This window comes from Lethenteron reissneri, chromosome 23, assembly GCF_015708825.2.
Source record: "Lethenteron reissneri isolate LAM-NWPU_2019-01 chromosome 23, ASM1570882v1, whole genome shotgun sequence".
Lineage (NCBI taxonomy): Eukaryota > Metazoa > Chordata > Hyperoartia > Petromyzontiformes > Petromyzontidae > Lethenteron > Lethenteron reissneri.
Window position 1 is genome coordinate 3,523,837 of NC_083801.1, and position 13,542 is coordinate 3,537,378.

General features: G+C 48.5%; 1 protein-coding gene across 9 annotated transcripts in view; it reads left to right on the forward strand.

Annotated features, from left to right (window-relative positions):
* The window catches only part of ADARB1 (adenosine deaminase RNA specific B1), a 124,719-nt gene that overhangs the window by 100,415 nt on the left and 10,762 nt on the right, over nucleotides 1-13,542 (forward strand). For 8 of the 9 annotated variants that reach the window (XM_061556893.1, XM_061556896.1, XM_061556895.1 and 5 more), the window contains 2 exons: nucleotides 6,104-6,255; nucleotides 11,939-12,101. In XM_061556893.1, coding sequence (XP_061412877.1) covers nucleotides 6,104-6,255; nucleotides 11,939-12,101 — 315 coding nt within the window. The remainder of the gene's footprint in view (nucleotides 1-6,103; nucleotides 6,256-11,938; nucleotides 12,102-13,542) is intronic. The other variant, XM_061556894.1, reaches the window with a different exon arrangement.

A 13,542-nucleotide genomic window follows, 5' to 3' on the forward strand; every position in this document is an offset into this window, starting at 1 on the left:
GGCGTTCCACCATCCCATCCGTTTGTGGATGGTAAGGTGAGGTACGAATTTTCTTTGTACCCAGAAGGCCACATACCTCGTGTAAAAGGGTACTAGTGAAATTCTTTCCCTGATCGGTCAACAACCGTTCCGGTGCGCCCTTGTCGAGGACGTAGCCCTGAACAAAAGCCTCCGCAACGGCTGCTGCGGACTGGTTGGCGAGGGGCCAAGCCATAGGCCATCGCGTGAAATATTCCACGCCAACCAGCAGGTACTTATTACCCCTCGGCGTGGAAGGAAACGGTCCCAAAATATCAAGGGCGACCAGCTCATTAACCCGGGTGACCGAAATAGACTGGAGCGGTGGACTGGCTCCCTTTGCTGGCGGCTTCCGTTGTGCACACTGGGTACAGGACTGCAGCAGATCGTCCACGTCTCTTGCCATGCCCAGCCAAAAGTAATTAAGCTGGAGCATGGTAAGTGTTTTGAGGGTACCGAGGTGCAGGAGCCGTTCATGAGCAGCCCATACAGCCCTACCCCTCAACGTGGAAGGCACCACCAGCCTGTGACGGCGGAACGTCCCGTCCCAATGCATGAGTAGGCCCTGGCACCACCCCCATGAGTCAACGCCCGACTTCCCTTGACCTGATCCTTCCGCGCGACGTCATAGCGCCAGGAGGGTCGCATCCTCCATTTGGAGGCGACCCCACTCAGCACTTGACAAGCCTAGTAGGGAATCTTTCCCTCCCCCCAAAATAGGACCAGCGTCCGAAGGGGTGTCAACTGCGGCCGCAAGAACCCGATCCCGGCCGTCACTTGCCGATTTGCAACGGCCCGAACCCAAGAAACAAGTGCAATCCGGAGCGATCGGCAGGCGTGATAGGGCATCAGCATTGGTGTGGCGAATCCCCTTTCGGTAAGTTGTCTCGAAATCGAAATCCTGCATGATCTCCAGCCATCGGGACAACTGCCCCGATGGCTGGTTAATTCGTAGGGCATACTGCAACGCCGCATGATCTGTACGGACGGTGAAATGCCGGCCGTACAGATATGGTCGGTACTGTTGGATAAAGAACACGATAGCCAACAGTTCGCGGCGGGTGACGCAGTACCGCTGCTCGGCCGGAGACAATACTCTACTACCATAAGCCACAACGTGCTCCACGCCACCCACAATTTGTGACAGCACGCCTCCAATCCCGGTATTGCTTGCGTCCGTGTCGAGCACGAAGGGCATGGAAAAATCGGGGTAGCTTAACGGCGGGGCCCCCACCAGGGCATCCCGAAGAGAGATAAAAGCGGCGTCCTCCTCCGGCCCCCAATGAAATTTGACCCCTTTTGACGTTAAGGCATGTAGTGGCTTAGCGATGGAAGCAAAGTCCGCGACAAACCGGCGGTAATATGAAGCAAATCCGATGAAGCTTCTAACCTCCCCCACCGAGGTGGGAGTAGGCCAGGAGCTGACACAACGCGTTTTGGCGGGATCGGTTGAGATGCCTGACCGGCCGACGATGTGACCCAAATATTTAACAGATTCGCGCAGCAAATGGCACTTTTGTGGCTTGAATTTCAAATTAGCAGCGCGCATCTTGAGAAAGACGGCCCGAAGCCTATCAAGATGTTCCTCGAACGTCTTACTGAATACGATAACGTCATCCAGGTAAATCAAACACACCTCCCATTGCAAGCCAGCGAGGACCAATTCCATCAGGCGCTGGAACGTCGCGGGAGCAGAGTGTAATCCCATGGGTAAGCGATTGAATTGGAAGAGGCCGTGCGGCGTTCGGAAAGCTGTTTTGGGCTTAGATTCGTCGTCCAAGGGAAGTTGCCAAAATCCTGAGAGCAAATCCAAAGTGGAGAAGAATCGCGATCCCGCGAGGGCATCCAGCGAATCGTCCATTCGAGGAAGCGGATAAGCATCGGCCACCGAGATCTTATTTAATCGCCGGAAATCGACACAGAACCTTAGGGACCCGTCGTGCTTTTTAACCAACACTATGGGTGCACCCCAAGGGCTGGTCGAGGGAGAAATGATGTCAGATTTCAACATGTCATCTACAGCCGATTTGACATGATCCTTTTCGGCGGGACTTAACCAAAAAGGATTTTGGCGGATAGGAGCGTTGTCACCGGTGTCAATATGGTGGCGTAGTAATTTGGTACATCCGATATCGTATTTATGTTTACTGAAGACGTCGGAAAATTCTCGCAATAAGGCGCGTAATTTAGCACGTTGTGCGTCGGACAAGTCAGGTGACTCAGCACACAACGCTTCCAGCCAACCCTCGTCAGTGTCTGAGGCTAATCGCGTTTGAGAATCGGTTGCCACCTGGCCAATGATCGGCGTTTCCGCAGGTACCGGAACCGCATGTGTGAACACGGTACCCTGCGAAACCACCGCCGTCCGTGTCCCGACATTGAGGACCGCGATAAACGGGTCCCCATCCCCTTTAACAATAGTCTGGGCCGTCACCAGATCTGGCCCACTCACCCCGGCTCTAGATGGTCCCAACATAATGCCCCGGTCAGAGACCCCTTTATCGAACGGTCGACGCAACCGCAGGGGTACTAGCATCTGTGCCCCCGGGGGTACACGCACCGTCCGAGCAACGAGCGCCTGTACCGTAGCACAGGCAGTATGCAAGGCAGGGGTGGAAGGCAGGAACGTAATACGTCGGCCCGATGGAAGCTCGATGCATCGCTGGTCAATCAGAATTTTGATGGGCAATTTGGCCAAAAAGTCCGTCCCCAACAGGCACGGAATAGCCAGCGAGGAGGAGACGAACACCGGGCCAGATAGTTTAATGTCCCCGATAGAAATTTGCGCTCGAATTTGGCCGATAATACCCAACGAGCCCCCATTTGCAGCGTAAAACGGTATGTCGACAGGGAGCAACGGGCGACTCTGAACGGGCAGGATATTATAAATCAAATCCGAAATGATAGTTGCCGAAGCTCCCTTATCGACCAGTACCCGTACCTCCACCCCGTCAATATGCCCCGTGACACCCCGTCAATATGCCCCATGACAACGGACGACCCCGCCGATGCAGCCACGACCCGGTGAGCCAACTCGGACCATTGGCCCGGTTGGAGCGCCCTCCCCGACATGCCGCGACCCGACGCACCAGCACCCAAACCCCGAGAATCGTGTGTCGGACCTTGTGAGAGGAAAGTGGGTGTGTGTGCAGGCCGAACATGTGGGGTGCCATGACTTGCCCGAGGATGTTGCGAAGGCTTGTGGGGAGGGCCGTCCGCAGCTCCAGGTCTCGCTCCGCGCTGTCGAGGAGCCCGGCATCCGGACGCCACGTGGCCCCGGAGGCCACAATTGTAGCAGACGACGAGCGCTCCAGAGGACTTGGGCTGATCTCGGTGGCTCGGAACGTCCCGAGCCGGTCGCTCGGCAGATCGCCATCCTGCAGAACGATCCGCAGCGAAGGCTCCCTCCATTCCGGAAGAGGTCGCCGCCACGGTGTGTCGTGCAGCTGCCTTGTTTGCCTTCCTCCGCTGGGAGATGAGATTGGCGTGAATGTGCCTTGCAGCCCGCAATGATGACATATCCGCATCATCCTGTGCTAGGATGATGAAGTCCAAATCGTCGGCCAGCAGCAACATTTTCTCGGCCACCATCGCATCGATCCCTTCTTCGTCCATACGCGGGAAAGCGTCTTTCGCCAATGACAGCAGGGCCGTGCGATAAGCAAGTGGCGATTCCTTGTCGCCCTTCTGCCGTTCATAGAAGAGCTGGCGACAATCGGAAGGCGGCCCATAAACCGTGGCCAGCAGCTGCAGCGCCGACTGAATCGTGGAGCGTGCCGACTTGGGTGCAGCGGTGAGGGTGCCCAGGGCGTCGCCATCCAGCATCGCCGGGAGAGCACACAGCGCCTCGTTGTCCGACCAGCCCGCCATTTCTTGGTGGGCCAGGAACCGGCGCTGGAACCCCCCCCAATCGCCGTCGCTTGCTACGAATACCTGCATGGCCGGCAGGCGTTGCTGGAATGTTGGCTCCGTCTCCGAACCTCTTGCAGCATCCGTATCGCGTCCCCGTACTGTACAAGTAATGGCGGACTCTAATGGGTGTCGCGCCGTCAGTGACGTGCTGGTCGGGGCTTGGTCGGTGCTGGCGTCCGATGGTGGTGACGTTGCAACCCCTGATAGGCAGCCACTGCGACCCGCCTCCGCCGATGACGTGGCGGCTGCTGGCTGGGCTCCGTCCCCCGCGTGACGAGCTGGGGCTCCTCCCTCTGCCCCTACTGTCTTTGTGGCGGGAATTTCGAGTCTCCTCTCTGTTGTAAAGGCGGGAGTTTCTGGCGGGCGTTGTCCATCTTCCCGCCGCGTCGCTCCTCCCGGCCCCAGGCAAGTTATTTGTTCCAGCATGGCGGCCGCTGCATACAGGAGCTCCGCCAGCCGCGAGTGAGCCAACGCCAACTCGTCAGTCGACGTCCCGGCCCTCTCCGACGACCCCGCCGATGTCGGAGCCGGCAGCGGTTGTGCAGGTACGTCGGCGGTGATGTCTTGCACCGCCCCTCCCTCGTCGTCATCCTCTCCTGGGTCTTGGGCACGAGTCTTCCGTCTCGTATCCATGCTTGGACCACTTCCGACACCAGATGTAGTAAGTTCGAGGAGACGATGTCGAAGTTGAGGCACACTCTGTTTATTAACCCAGGGACAGGCACAATAGTTGAAGGGGTATCGGCCCCTTTCACCCGTACTATGGGAAACCCACCCTAGTACTAAGCCCTCTGTCCTGTTCCCCAGTCCTCCTCTACTGGGCTACGGGAGGCTGACTGATCTGGCCCTGGCAAGCACAGATCTCGGCACCAGCTAACCAGCCTTGCCCTGATAAGGGCAGCGGTCTGGAAGCTTTTGGGCCGCGCCGCTGGCTTACCCGGCTCGGCCCTTATAAGGACGGCGAGACCGGGGAGTCCTAGGGCCTAATCTCCGAGTCTTGGATCTTCACTGGTCAGCTTCGTGTCGAACTGCCTCGAGCTCTTTGGGTCTCCACCTTTTATAGGGATCACTCCGAGGGCTGGGGGCGTGGGCAATAACGGATGCGGACGTCGGTGTGACCACCCGTGTATGTGAGTGCCGACACCCCTGTGTTTGTTGTCCGCCGTTTCTCCCGTAATAATCCCTACATATGTATACTGTACTGTATGTAGATATGTGTAGCAAATACTGGTAGGAACCCACTGGTTCCACCAGCCCACAGGGGATTATTGTGTCCGTCTGTCGTGCAGGGAGGGGCTGGGTGGGGAGGGAGGGGCTGGGTTGGGAGGGTGGGGCTGGGTGGGGAGGGGAGGGTGGGGTGGGGAGCGGCTGGGTGGAGAGGGTGGGGACTGGGTGGGGAGGGTGGGGCTGGGTGGGGGGTGGGGCTGGGTGGGGGGTGGGAGGGGTGGGGCTGGGTGGGGAGGGGCTGGTCACCCCGTGGTGCCCTTATAAAACTCAACGTTTAACCTACTCACGCCGGCTTGTGCCCGCCCTCACAGTCGGGCATATTTGCGGAATACACCACGCCGCCGTTGACCCTGGCCATTGACCGAGCAACCCAACGTTCCTACCAGCTCCCTCCGCAGGAATGTGTTGTCAGCCTGCTGGATGGTGGTTGCAGTGTATATTGTAATCCACAGTAATTGCATTGCATTATACATGCAGGAACACCTCACTGACTTCAGTGACTCATCTTCAGGAGGTATTGGTTGGAAAGTCTAGCACATTACTGTATTTTTCTCTCTCTCCATGTGAAACAAACACAGTACCTTCAGAAACATCTCTTCCGTGAGAAGGGAGATCACTCAAACTCCACACAGGTAGCCAGGAGGCTATTTGCTCTCCTGATTCCTACACCACATTTCATTGCCCAAAAAGGCTCGCAGAATACTGTAGTCCCAGCGCTCCGTGATCCATGCACAGCATGCATCGTATGCACTGGATACGCTCTGCTTCACCACACGTGGCATATTTTAGAAAATAAAGCGTGGCATTTGACATTACATTAGGGACAAAGGAATCAAATGAACAGATGTGATTTTTCCGAGTCAAATATGTAACACTGGGTATTGCTGTACATATATATTTTTTGCACGTATAACATGCGTGAAATGCATTTGTTTCACTTCAACAGTAGCAAGGAAGAGGAGAAGCAGACGTCCATATTTGTAGCATTGGAGCAGGGAGGCTTCAAGCTGAAGGAAGACATCCAGTTTCACCTCTACATCAGCACATCACCCTGCGGAGATGCTCGCATCTTTTCTCCCCATGAAGCCAGCATGGATGGTAAGAGCTCAGGTTTTTTAAGCATCGGATATCACTTACGTGGCCCCAATTCCTATTTCATAGGCAAATAATATTTTATTCTTGCTGTGGATTCCCGTCAGAAATTTTATCCTGAAACTACTGACTTGACACGTGAATATACAGGGTATTTGAAAAAGATGGACCCGATTTGAAATCGCAATATCTCTGCAACCACGAACCACCCATGAATGAAACTCTTACCACTTGAACGGGCGGGGCATAGAGTTTCAAATGATTACCACTAGATGCCTCTCCCAGCGCACAAACAGCCTCTAGCCTCAGTCATTCGCAAGATGGTGACCCCGCAACACAAGGCCTTTTGCATTCTGCAGTTCAGCAAGACTGAATCCGTTATTGCGGTGCAGCGTGCGTTTCAACGGCGTTTTGGCATTGATCCGCCAATGTCAAAGAGTACGGTGGCACAAAAGACCGTGTTTTTGTGCTACCATTAGCGACTAATCTGGATGACCTCAAAAACAGAATCACGGCAGCGGTGACTTTAGTGGAAGAAGACACTTTGAGAGGCGTTTGGGATGAATTAAACTATCGCCTCGATGTTGTCCGCACAGCAGGTGGAGGGCACATAGAGCATTTATAAAATGGTTAGTAAAACTTGATAACTCATTAAACCGTTTGCAACTTTTCGTGTAATTGAAACATGTTTCCATCGTGAAATATACTGCTTTTAAATTGGGTCTATCTTTTAAAACACCCTTTATATACAGTACATTTTAGACATCTGTACACCCTGTATATATAGGGTAAGATTTTTAGATGTAAGCAGGATTATGTTTCTAATACATTCATGTTTTCTGAAAAAAGCCTACATTCTAGGGTATGAAATATCTACCCTGTTATGAATTTAGATGATGCATTTCTGTAGCTTGTTCATCCTTGGGATGTTACTTGTAGAAACGTGGCTACACAGTCCACAATGTCACTCTACTGTCACACGTAGCCATTTGATACATCCCATCCACAAAGAATGTATCAGCGTTGTCACCTTACTCAACAACTAGCGTATGTGGGAATATAAAATTTGACATTGTTGTAATTGCCTTGAAACATTTGTACCAGAAGACCTTGTACAGCATCCCCATAGCAACCGAATGGCATGCTGCCCTGGTGTAACGGTCAGCACACTGGACTTCCAATCTAGAGGTTGCCATGGTGGCGAGATGTTAACTACCTCGCCTATTGAGAATAGGTTTTCCCCTTTTTTCTGGCAACAAAACACGTGTTAAGATGTTAAAACACCAAACTGAAACCTTTTACAAGGAATCATGTCTGCATTAACCACAACACTTGTGGTCAGAATGCAAAAAAAAACTCTGATAATATATGCATTCTCTTTGAAACTGATTGGTCCACACCAGAGACAGCTTTATTTATTTTAGTACTGGCAAAGAAGGTCCCATGCTACCTCCCCTGTTATGACTGTATATTTGGAGGTTACATGTCTCTCTCCCCGTGGTCACGTGCATTTTTCTCCGGGTCATCCCGTGTTTTTCCCTCCACGTTTAGAAACGTGCGTTTGTAGTATGTGTCTGCTATAAATTCCCACGCGATAAGCCACTTGATTGAGCTATCACTTGCGATGGCCAGATCGCTTCTGAAAAATTGCTATATGGCTCAGTGTGCCTTACCTGGTATAATATTTAAAAACAAATTTTAGTTTGATTTGTTTATTCTTGCACAGCAGATGACATTAATAATGCGCGTTTCTTGAATCACTTCCACACCCACCCCACCACCCCGCATCTGTCCACCCAGCAGTACAAATGGATTTGCATGCAGTTGATCGATCGGCTGGTTGCATGTGGTGGGGTAGAGTGTGGCTACGACCACCTCTTTCAAGACGTTTGGTCAGCGTGGACGAGTGGGCCAAATACCATCTAGAAGGGTTCGCTGCAGCTCCCACTAGCGGAGGCCTATATGCCTGCAGTCACGTGAGCAGGCAATTTGCAGGGCTGCGCTTTTACATGTTTTACGTGAACGGCTTAACACTTTACATTCAAAGTAGGGCAGATAAATAGGATCATTGCTTTCTGTTAAAAGGTATAGTCGATGATGATTATGTCGTGGTGTTTATGGCCTCTGCTTGCACACCACTGGCAGTCTGTTGAGTTGTTATTGAGTAAGCAAAGTCAGTGTCTGCAGTAGGGTTGACACCTGTCCAGCAACGGGCATCTGTGTTCGTGCGGCAGGAATTAACTTGCACCGAGAACTGGTACCGGTATTGTGTTGAACTTTGTTACAGGAGACTGCACAGGTTTGATAGTCGTAGGCTGACTTACAGCATGTCTGGGTTTCGTTTGTGAGAAAGGTGGCATTGGGGCCACACTCATCTTCTTTGGTAACTCTGAGTCCACGGTATAAATGCCACGTTTTGGAAGGCGGTGGGCAGTCTCTCTCCCATAGGGCGACCGCTGTTGACTTCCCACAAAGCGGTAATCATGTCGTCGGCAAGGATTTGAGTCTAAACTGTTTAATTTCTTGGCTTTTGGATGTGATTCAAAGCCTTCAGCCACAGTGACACGCAGCACGGGTATTATCTGAGACAATAAGCAGCATCTGGGGACAGGTCTTTCTCTCACAATGTTTGGCTCTGTGCTGGCAGTACACTTCTTGCAGATAACTTTATATTTAATGCTGTTGAACGTCATATAGTAATAAAAATATCAAAAGTGTCTAAACGTAGCTAAACTACGTTGCATAACTTGGAACCGTTAGCACAAGAATGAGGGGAGAATACAAAAATAAACAGAACTCCTTCAAAGTAAAAAGAAAAACAAGTACTTTTAAAAATCCTTTCCAAAGCTTGGTATTAGAAACTCGTGATAGCACATAAGGGGACAATAAGTCGATTTTAGCAATAGGACAAAAATAACATTAAAGAATGCATTTATATTGCACTTCTTAAAATGTTTAGTCTAGGTCATAACTTACACCAGATACTATGATTGGAAGCAGCAATTCTGCGACTTCTGCCAGCTTTGAGAAGTAAACTCATGTTACAATTTAATGCTCATTGTCACGTGAGACAAATGGACAAACCCACAAGAAAATAAACTCCTGGCTAATGTGTCCACGACACTCTAGAATAACATCTTACGCCTGTACATGTAATTTAACCTCTGCAGATAATATTGCATTCGTGCAATTATTATAAATATTTACTACCACATTATTACGTTGATGGGATTTTCATGAATAAAGCTGTCAAAAAAAAAGGTCTGACGTCATGCAATCCTGTTTGTGGCCACTGAAGGGCAGCAGTCCCTCGTCAGTGCCGGATTAAGCGAGTGCGGGGCCGGGAGCATGTGTTATAAAGGGGCCCTAAATAAAAAAAAAACATAAATATTAAAATACAATTTTTTGTTAAATGCAAAATAAAGTGATTGTATTTTTTCATTTGCTATACAGCCAGATAATACGACAGATCGCTAACCTTAAACACCCAGTCGTTCGTAAAAGTTGAAGGCAGTATAGTACTATAGTAATAGAGCAAGTGCAGAATCACTGAACCGGAATTGATAGCTTGAAAGCATTTAGCGCGGGGCCCTTGAAAGTGCGGAGCCCGTAGCATTTGTAGCTACTTTTGCTACTAGGATAATCCGGCACTGTCTCTCGTATGTACGAATAACTTCTCAACACACTGTGTGGTTATTATGTTGTTGTAAATAAAAATGACCCCAATGAGGGAGGGTGGACCGGCTTGACACAGAGATCAGTGCCGAGCTGAGTTTAAATTTGGTAAATCCCCCGCGATGGAACTGGATTCTTGAGTGTAGCAAACTTATTGTCTCAACCCAGCCATCGATAACTGCGCGCACACGCACAAAATCACATTTGGTTTTGCACTTAATTTCGTTACATTCCAGCCTGGAGAGTTAAAACTATGTCAGTTTGTCACGTGATGAAAAAAAAAACATTCTAGCAGGGTGGGTGGGAAAGTGCTGCCCCCTAGTACCCGAGTATGCCTAAGAGGTCACTTGAAGGGATCTCAAATGTAGATTTGTAATATCTCTTTCCGAAAACCGCTCTCTAACACGGACTGATGCACTGCTCTCAGATAGTTGCAAATGCATTCTGTGTCACATGACACGATGGAACTCGCAGAATCGTCTCAAACTTGGGGGGCAGGGGGAAGACGAAAATAAATGTACCCCCAAGTGGGTTATTGTATATCTCCATTCTACCTCCAGTCTCTCACATGCACGTGCACTTAGGTAAGAGACTAGTTGAATGTGTATGCTACATTAAAACCACTTATTTGTTCACGTTATTATTTTTTTCACGCGAAAACTTTGAGATGTTCAGCCGTACAAAAATCATCCCAATTCATATACATTGCTTCCGATTACTTATATCATGTACATTTTCATATCATCTTCTGGGTAGGGTCCTCAAATTGAGACATACATCTTAATGGCCTCTTCTATAATTGTTGTATCTTCTATTGCATCGGTCATTCTTGTAAAACAACTCATGGCTGAATGTTTATTATCTGCCTCAACAAATGAAAAACAAACACACAAACTATGATGACTTGCCAATAAGCTCTGAGTTTGACAAATTATGAATATTGCTCACATATACAGTATATATCCCACTTCCTCTTATCTGCAATGGGATGGGTAGATATAGTTGTGAATAATAAATGTGCAGATAAAATGAGTTTTAAATCTATTACTTGTTTTCTGCCAATACTTGTTTGTCTGTCTGTGCTAGTGCAGTATGATACAACAGCAGGTAAAAGGATTCACGTTGTATCCATTTGCCTTATCTGGTATGCAACTCCTGGTTTCCATTCAGTCAAATGGATGAACTGAATTAGAAGAAAACGCATTATGTTCTTGCCGATGCGCTGTGCAATTCCCATATTAATTGGCTTTGAAGTGGCCAGGATATGTTACATAAATCAGTTTGGTGACCCATCAGTATGGATTGTTAAGATGAACCTCGGATGTCATTTTGAGTTTTCTACCAGTCCTCTGGTTCCCTTCCACATCCAAACAAACAATCCCTCCTCAAAAAAGAATGAAACCTTGACACTCGGTCAGAATTTATTTATTGCGTGGGATGTTATTGTTTTGCTTGATCCTCGTTGAAACTCCAAAATCTGCAGCAAACAGCAAAGAGCTACAACCCGTGGATAACGGGATGAAGTGCACATCACACGGAAACCCATGGAAAAACAGGGGTTGTAGATAAGAGCACTGCAGATATCATGGCAATTCTGCCGTGTAGCATTCCGTGAAATGTCGATGTGTTACCAAATGGTTCATGATTTATGTGCAGTGCAGTAAATATATATACAAAGAGAAAGATCCCCCGCAGAGCCTTAACGGACTGTTGGGCCAATTGCTGTCAGTGAGCAAATATCAAGGCCGGCACGGCACACGAGGGGGTAGGTGACCAGCACCATGCCCAGCTTACCTTTAGTTCCCCAGTGGTGATGTTTATCCACCACACAAGGTACTGATTTGAGGCTGAGTCGACCTAGGGGATGCCCAGGACCAGTTCAGAAACTCGTCAACGCTGTTGGCCGTGAGTGGGAATGGAACTCAGGTTCATAGCGCAAGCGCGCTAACCGCTACACAAACACGAGCACATAAAGCCGTGCATATATACATGGTTTTTGTTCGGTAAAATGCAGGTGACAAGCACCCCAACAGAAAGGCCCGCGGGCAACTGCGTACAAAGATCGAGTCGGGAGAGGGGACCATCCCCGTGCGGGCGAGTGGCGCTGTGCAGACGTGGGATGGTGTGCTACAAGGAGAGCGTCTTCTCACCATGTCTTGCAGTGACAAAATCGCCAGGTACGCATCATCACCATCATTATTATTATTAACTAACGATAACAAACTATTTTTTTTATTTTACCAGGTAAGGCCCACTGAGCTACGTGGCTCTTTTTGAGATATATAGCGGCCAAATGTTCTGAACGCATGTTTCTAAAAACGCATGTTTGATTACGCTTCATAATCAACGATTTTTGGGTTTAGATCGCGTTTATTTATAAATGTGTCGTAACCCTCCACCACCCGACACGGCCAATCAGTAAAAATGTGTCACGTTGACAAAGACAAATAGTTCACTGCTTTAGCCCACCGGTGTGTTGAAGCAACAACATTTACAATTTGAGTACGACGTTTCGCTGGTAATTGCAATCAGCATCATCGGGCAATTCGCCAGAATGGTGAGGCTCTCCTGTGTCTCCCGTTCTTATATAGAGCAGCAGCAGGGTGACGTCATCATTAACTCATTAACTCATCAGGTGCAAAGATTCAAGGGGGGAGTGATTGTAATTATATACTAGATTAGTAATCAGGCTATTGTTACGATGCGAGTTGTAGATTAGTAATCATTTGGAATGTGTTTTATTGTGATTATGCTACATTAGTAATCAGTTAGTGGTTGTTTCCCTTATAAGTAATTGTAATGTATCTTATTTAATAATACGCTTCCAGGCCGCACTAAGCCTATAGCTGTCTGAGCGATTAAAGTTATTTCTGTTTCTCTCAATTTCAATCGATTCTCTAATTAGTCTTTGCCAGTAGTAACTAGTTTTACACAACACTTCCACGTTGTCAAAATCAATTGAGTGTCCCTGTTGGCATGCATGTTCTGCTACTGCCGACAGTTGTGTTTGTGATAGTTTAATATTTCTCTGGTGTTCTTTTAGTCTTACACTAACGTTACGCCCTGTCTGTCCAATATAGCATCTGCCACATACACAATTAATCCGATATACACCTTCTGTTGATAATTTAGGTAATTCGTCTTTAGTGCACGTTACTAGTTGTTGAATTTTGTGTACTGTACCAAATCTTACTGTAATGTTTTGCTTTTGCAAAACACGGGCTAATTTATCAGTCACTCCTGAGATAAATGGTATTTTTATTGTTTTAATAATCTGATCGCTTTCAGCAGTGTTGCTTTGCGATCGTGATTTGGCTTTTAGTGCTCTGTTAATTTGAGCATTATTGTAGCCATTCTGTCTTAGTGCTTCTTTAACATGTTTACCTAAATTATCAACAGAAGGTGTATATCGGATTAATTGTGTATGTGGCAGATGCTATATTGGACAGACAGGGCGTAACGTTAGTGTAAGACTAAAAGAACACCAGAGAAATATTAAACTATCACAAACACAACTGTCGGCAGTAGCAGAACATGCATGCCAACAGGGACACTCAATTGATTTTGACAACGTGGAAGTGTTGTGTAAAACTAGTTACTACTGGCAAAGACTAATTA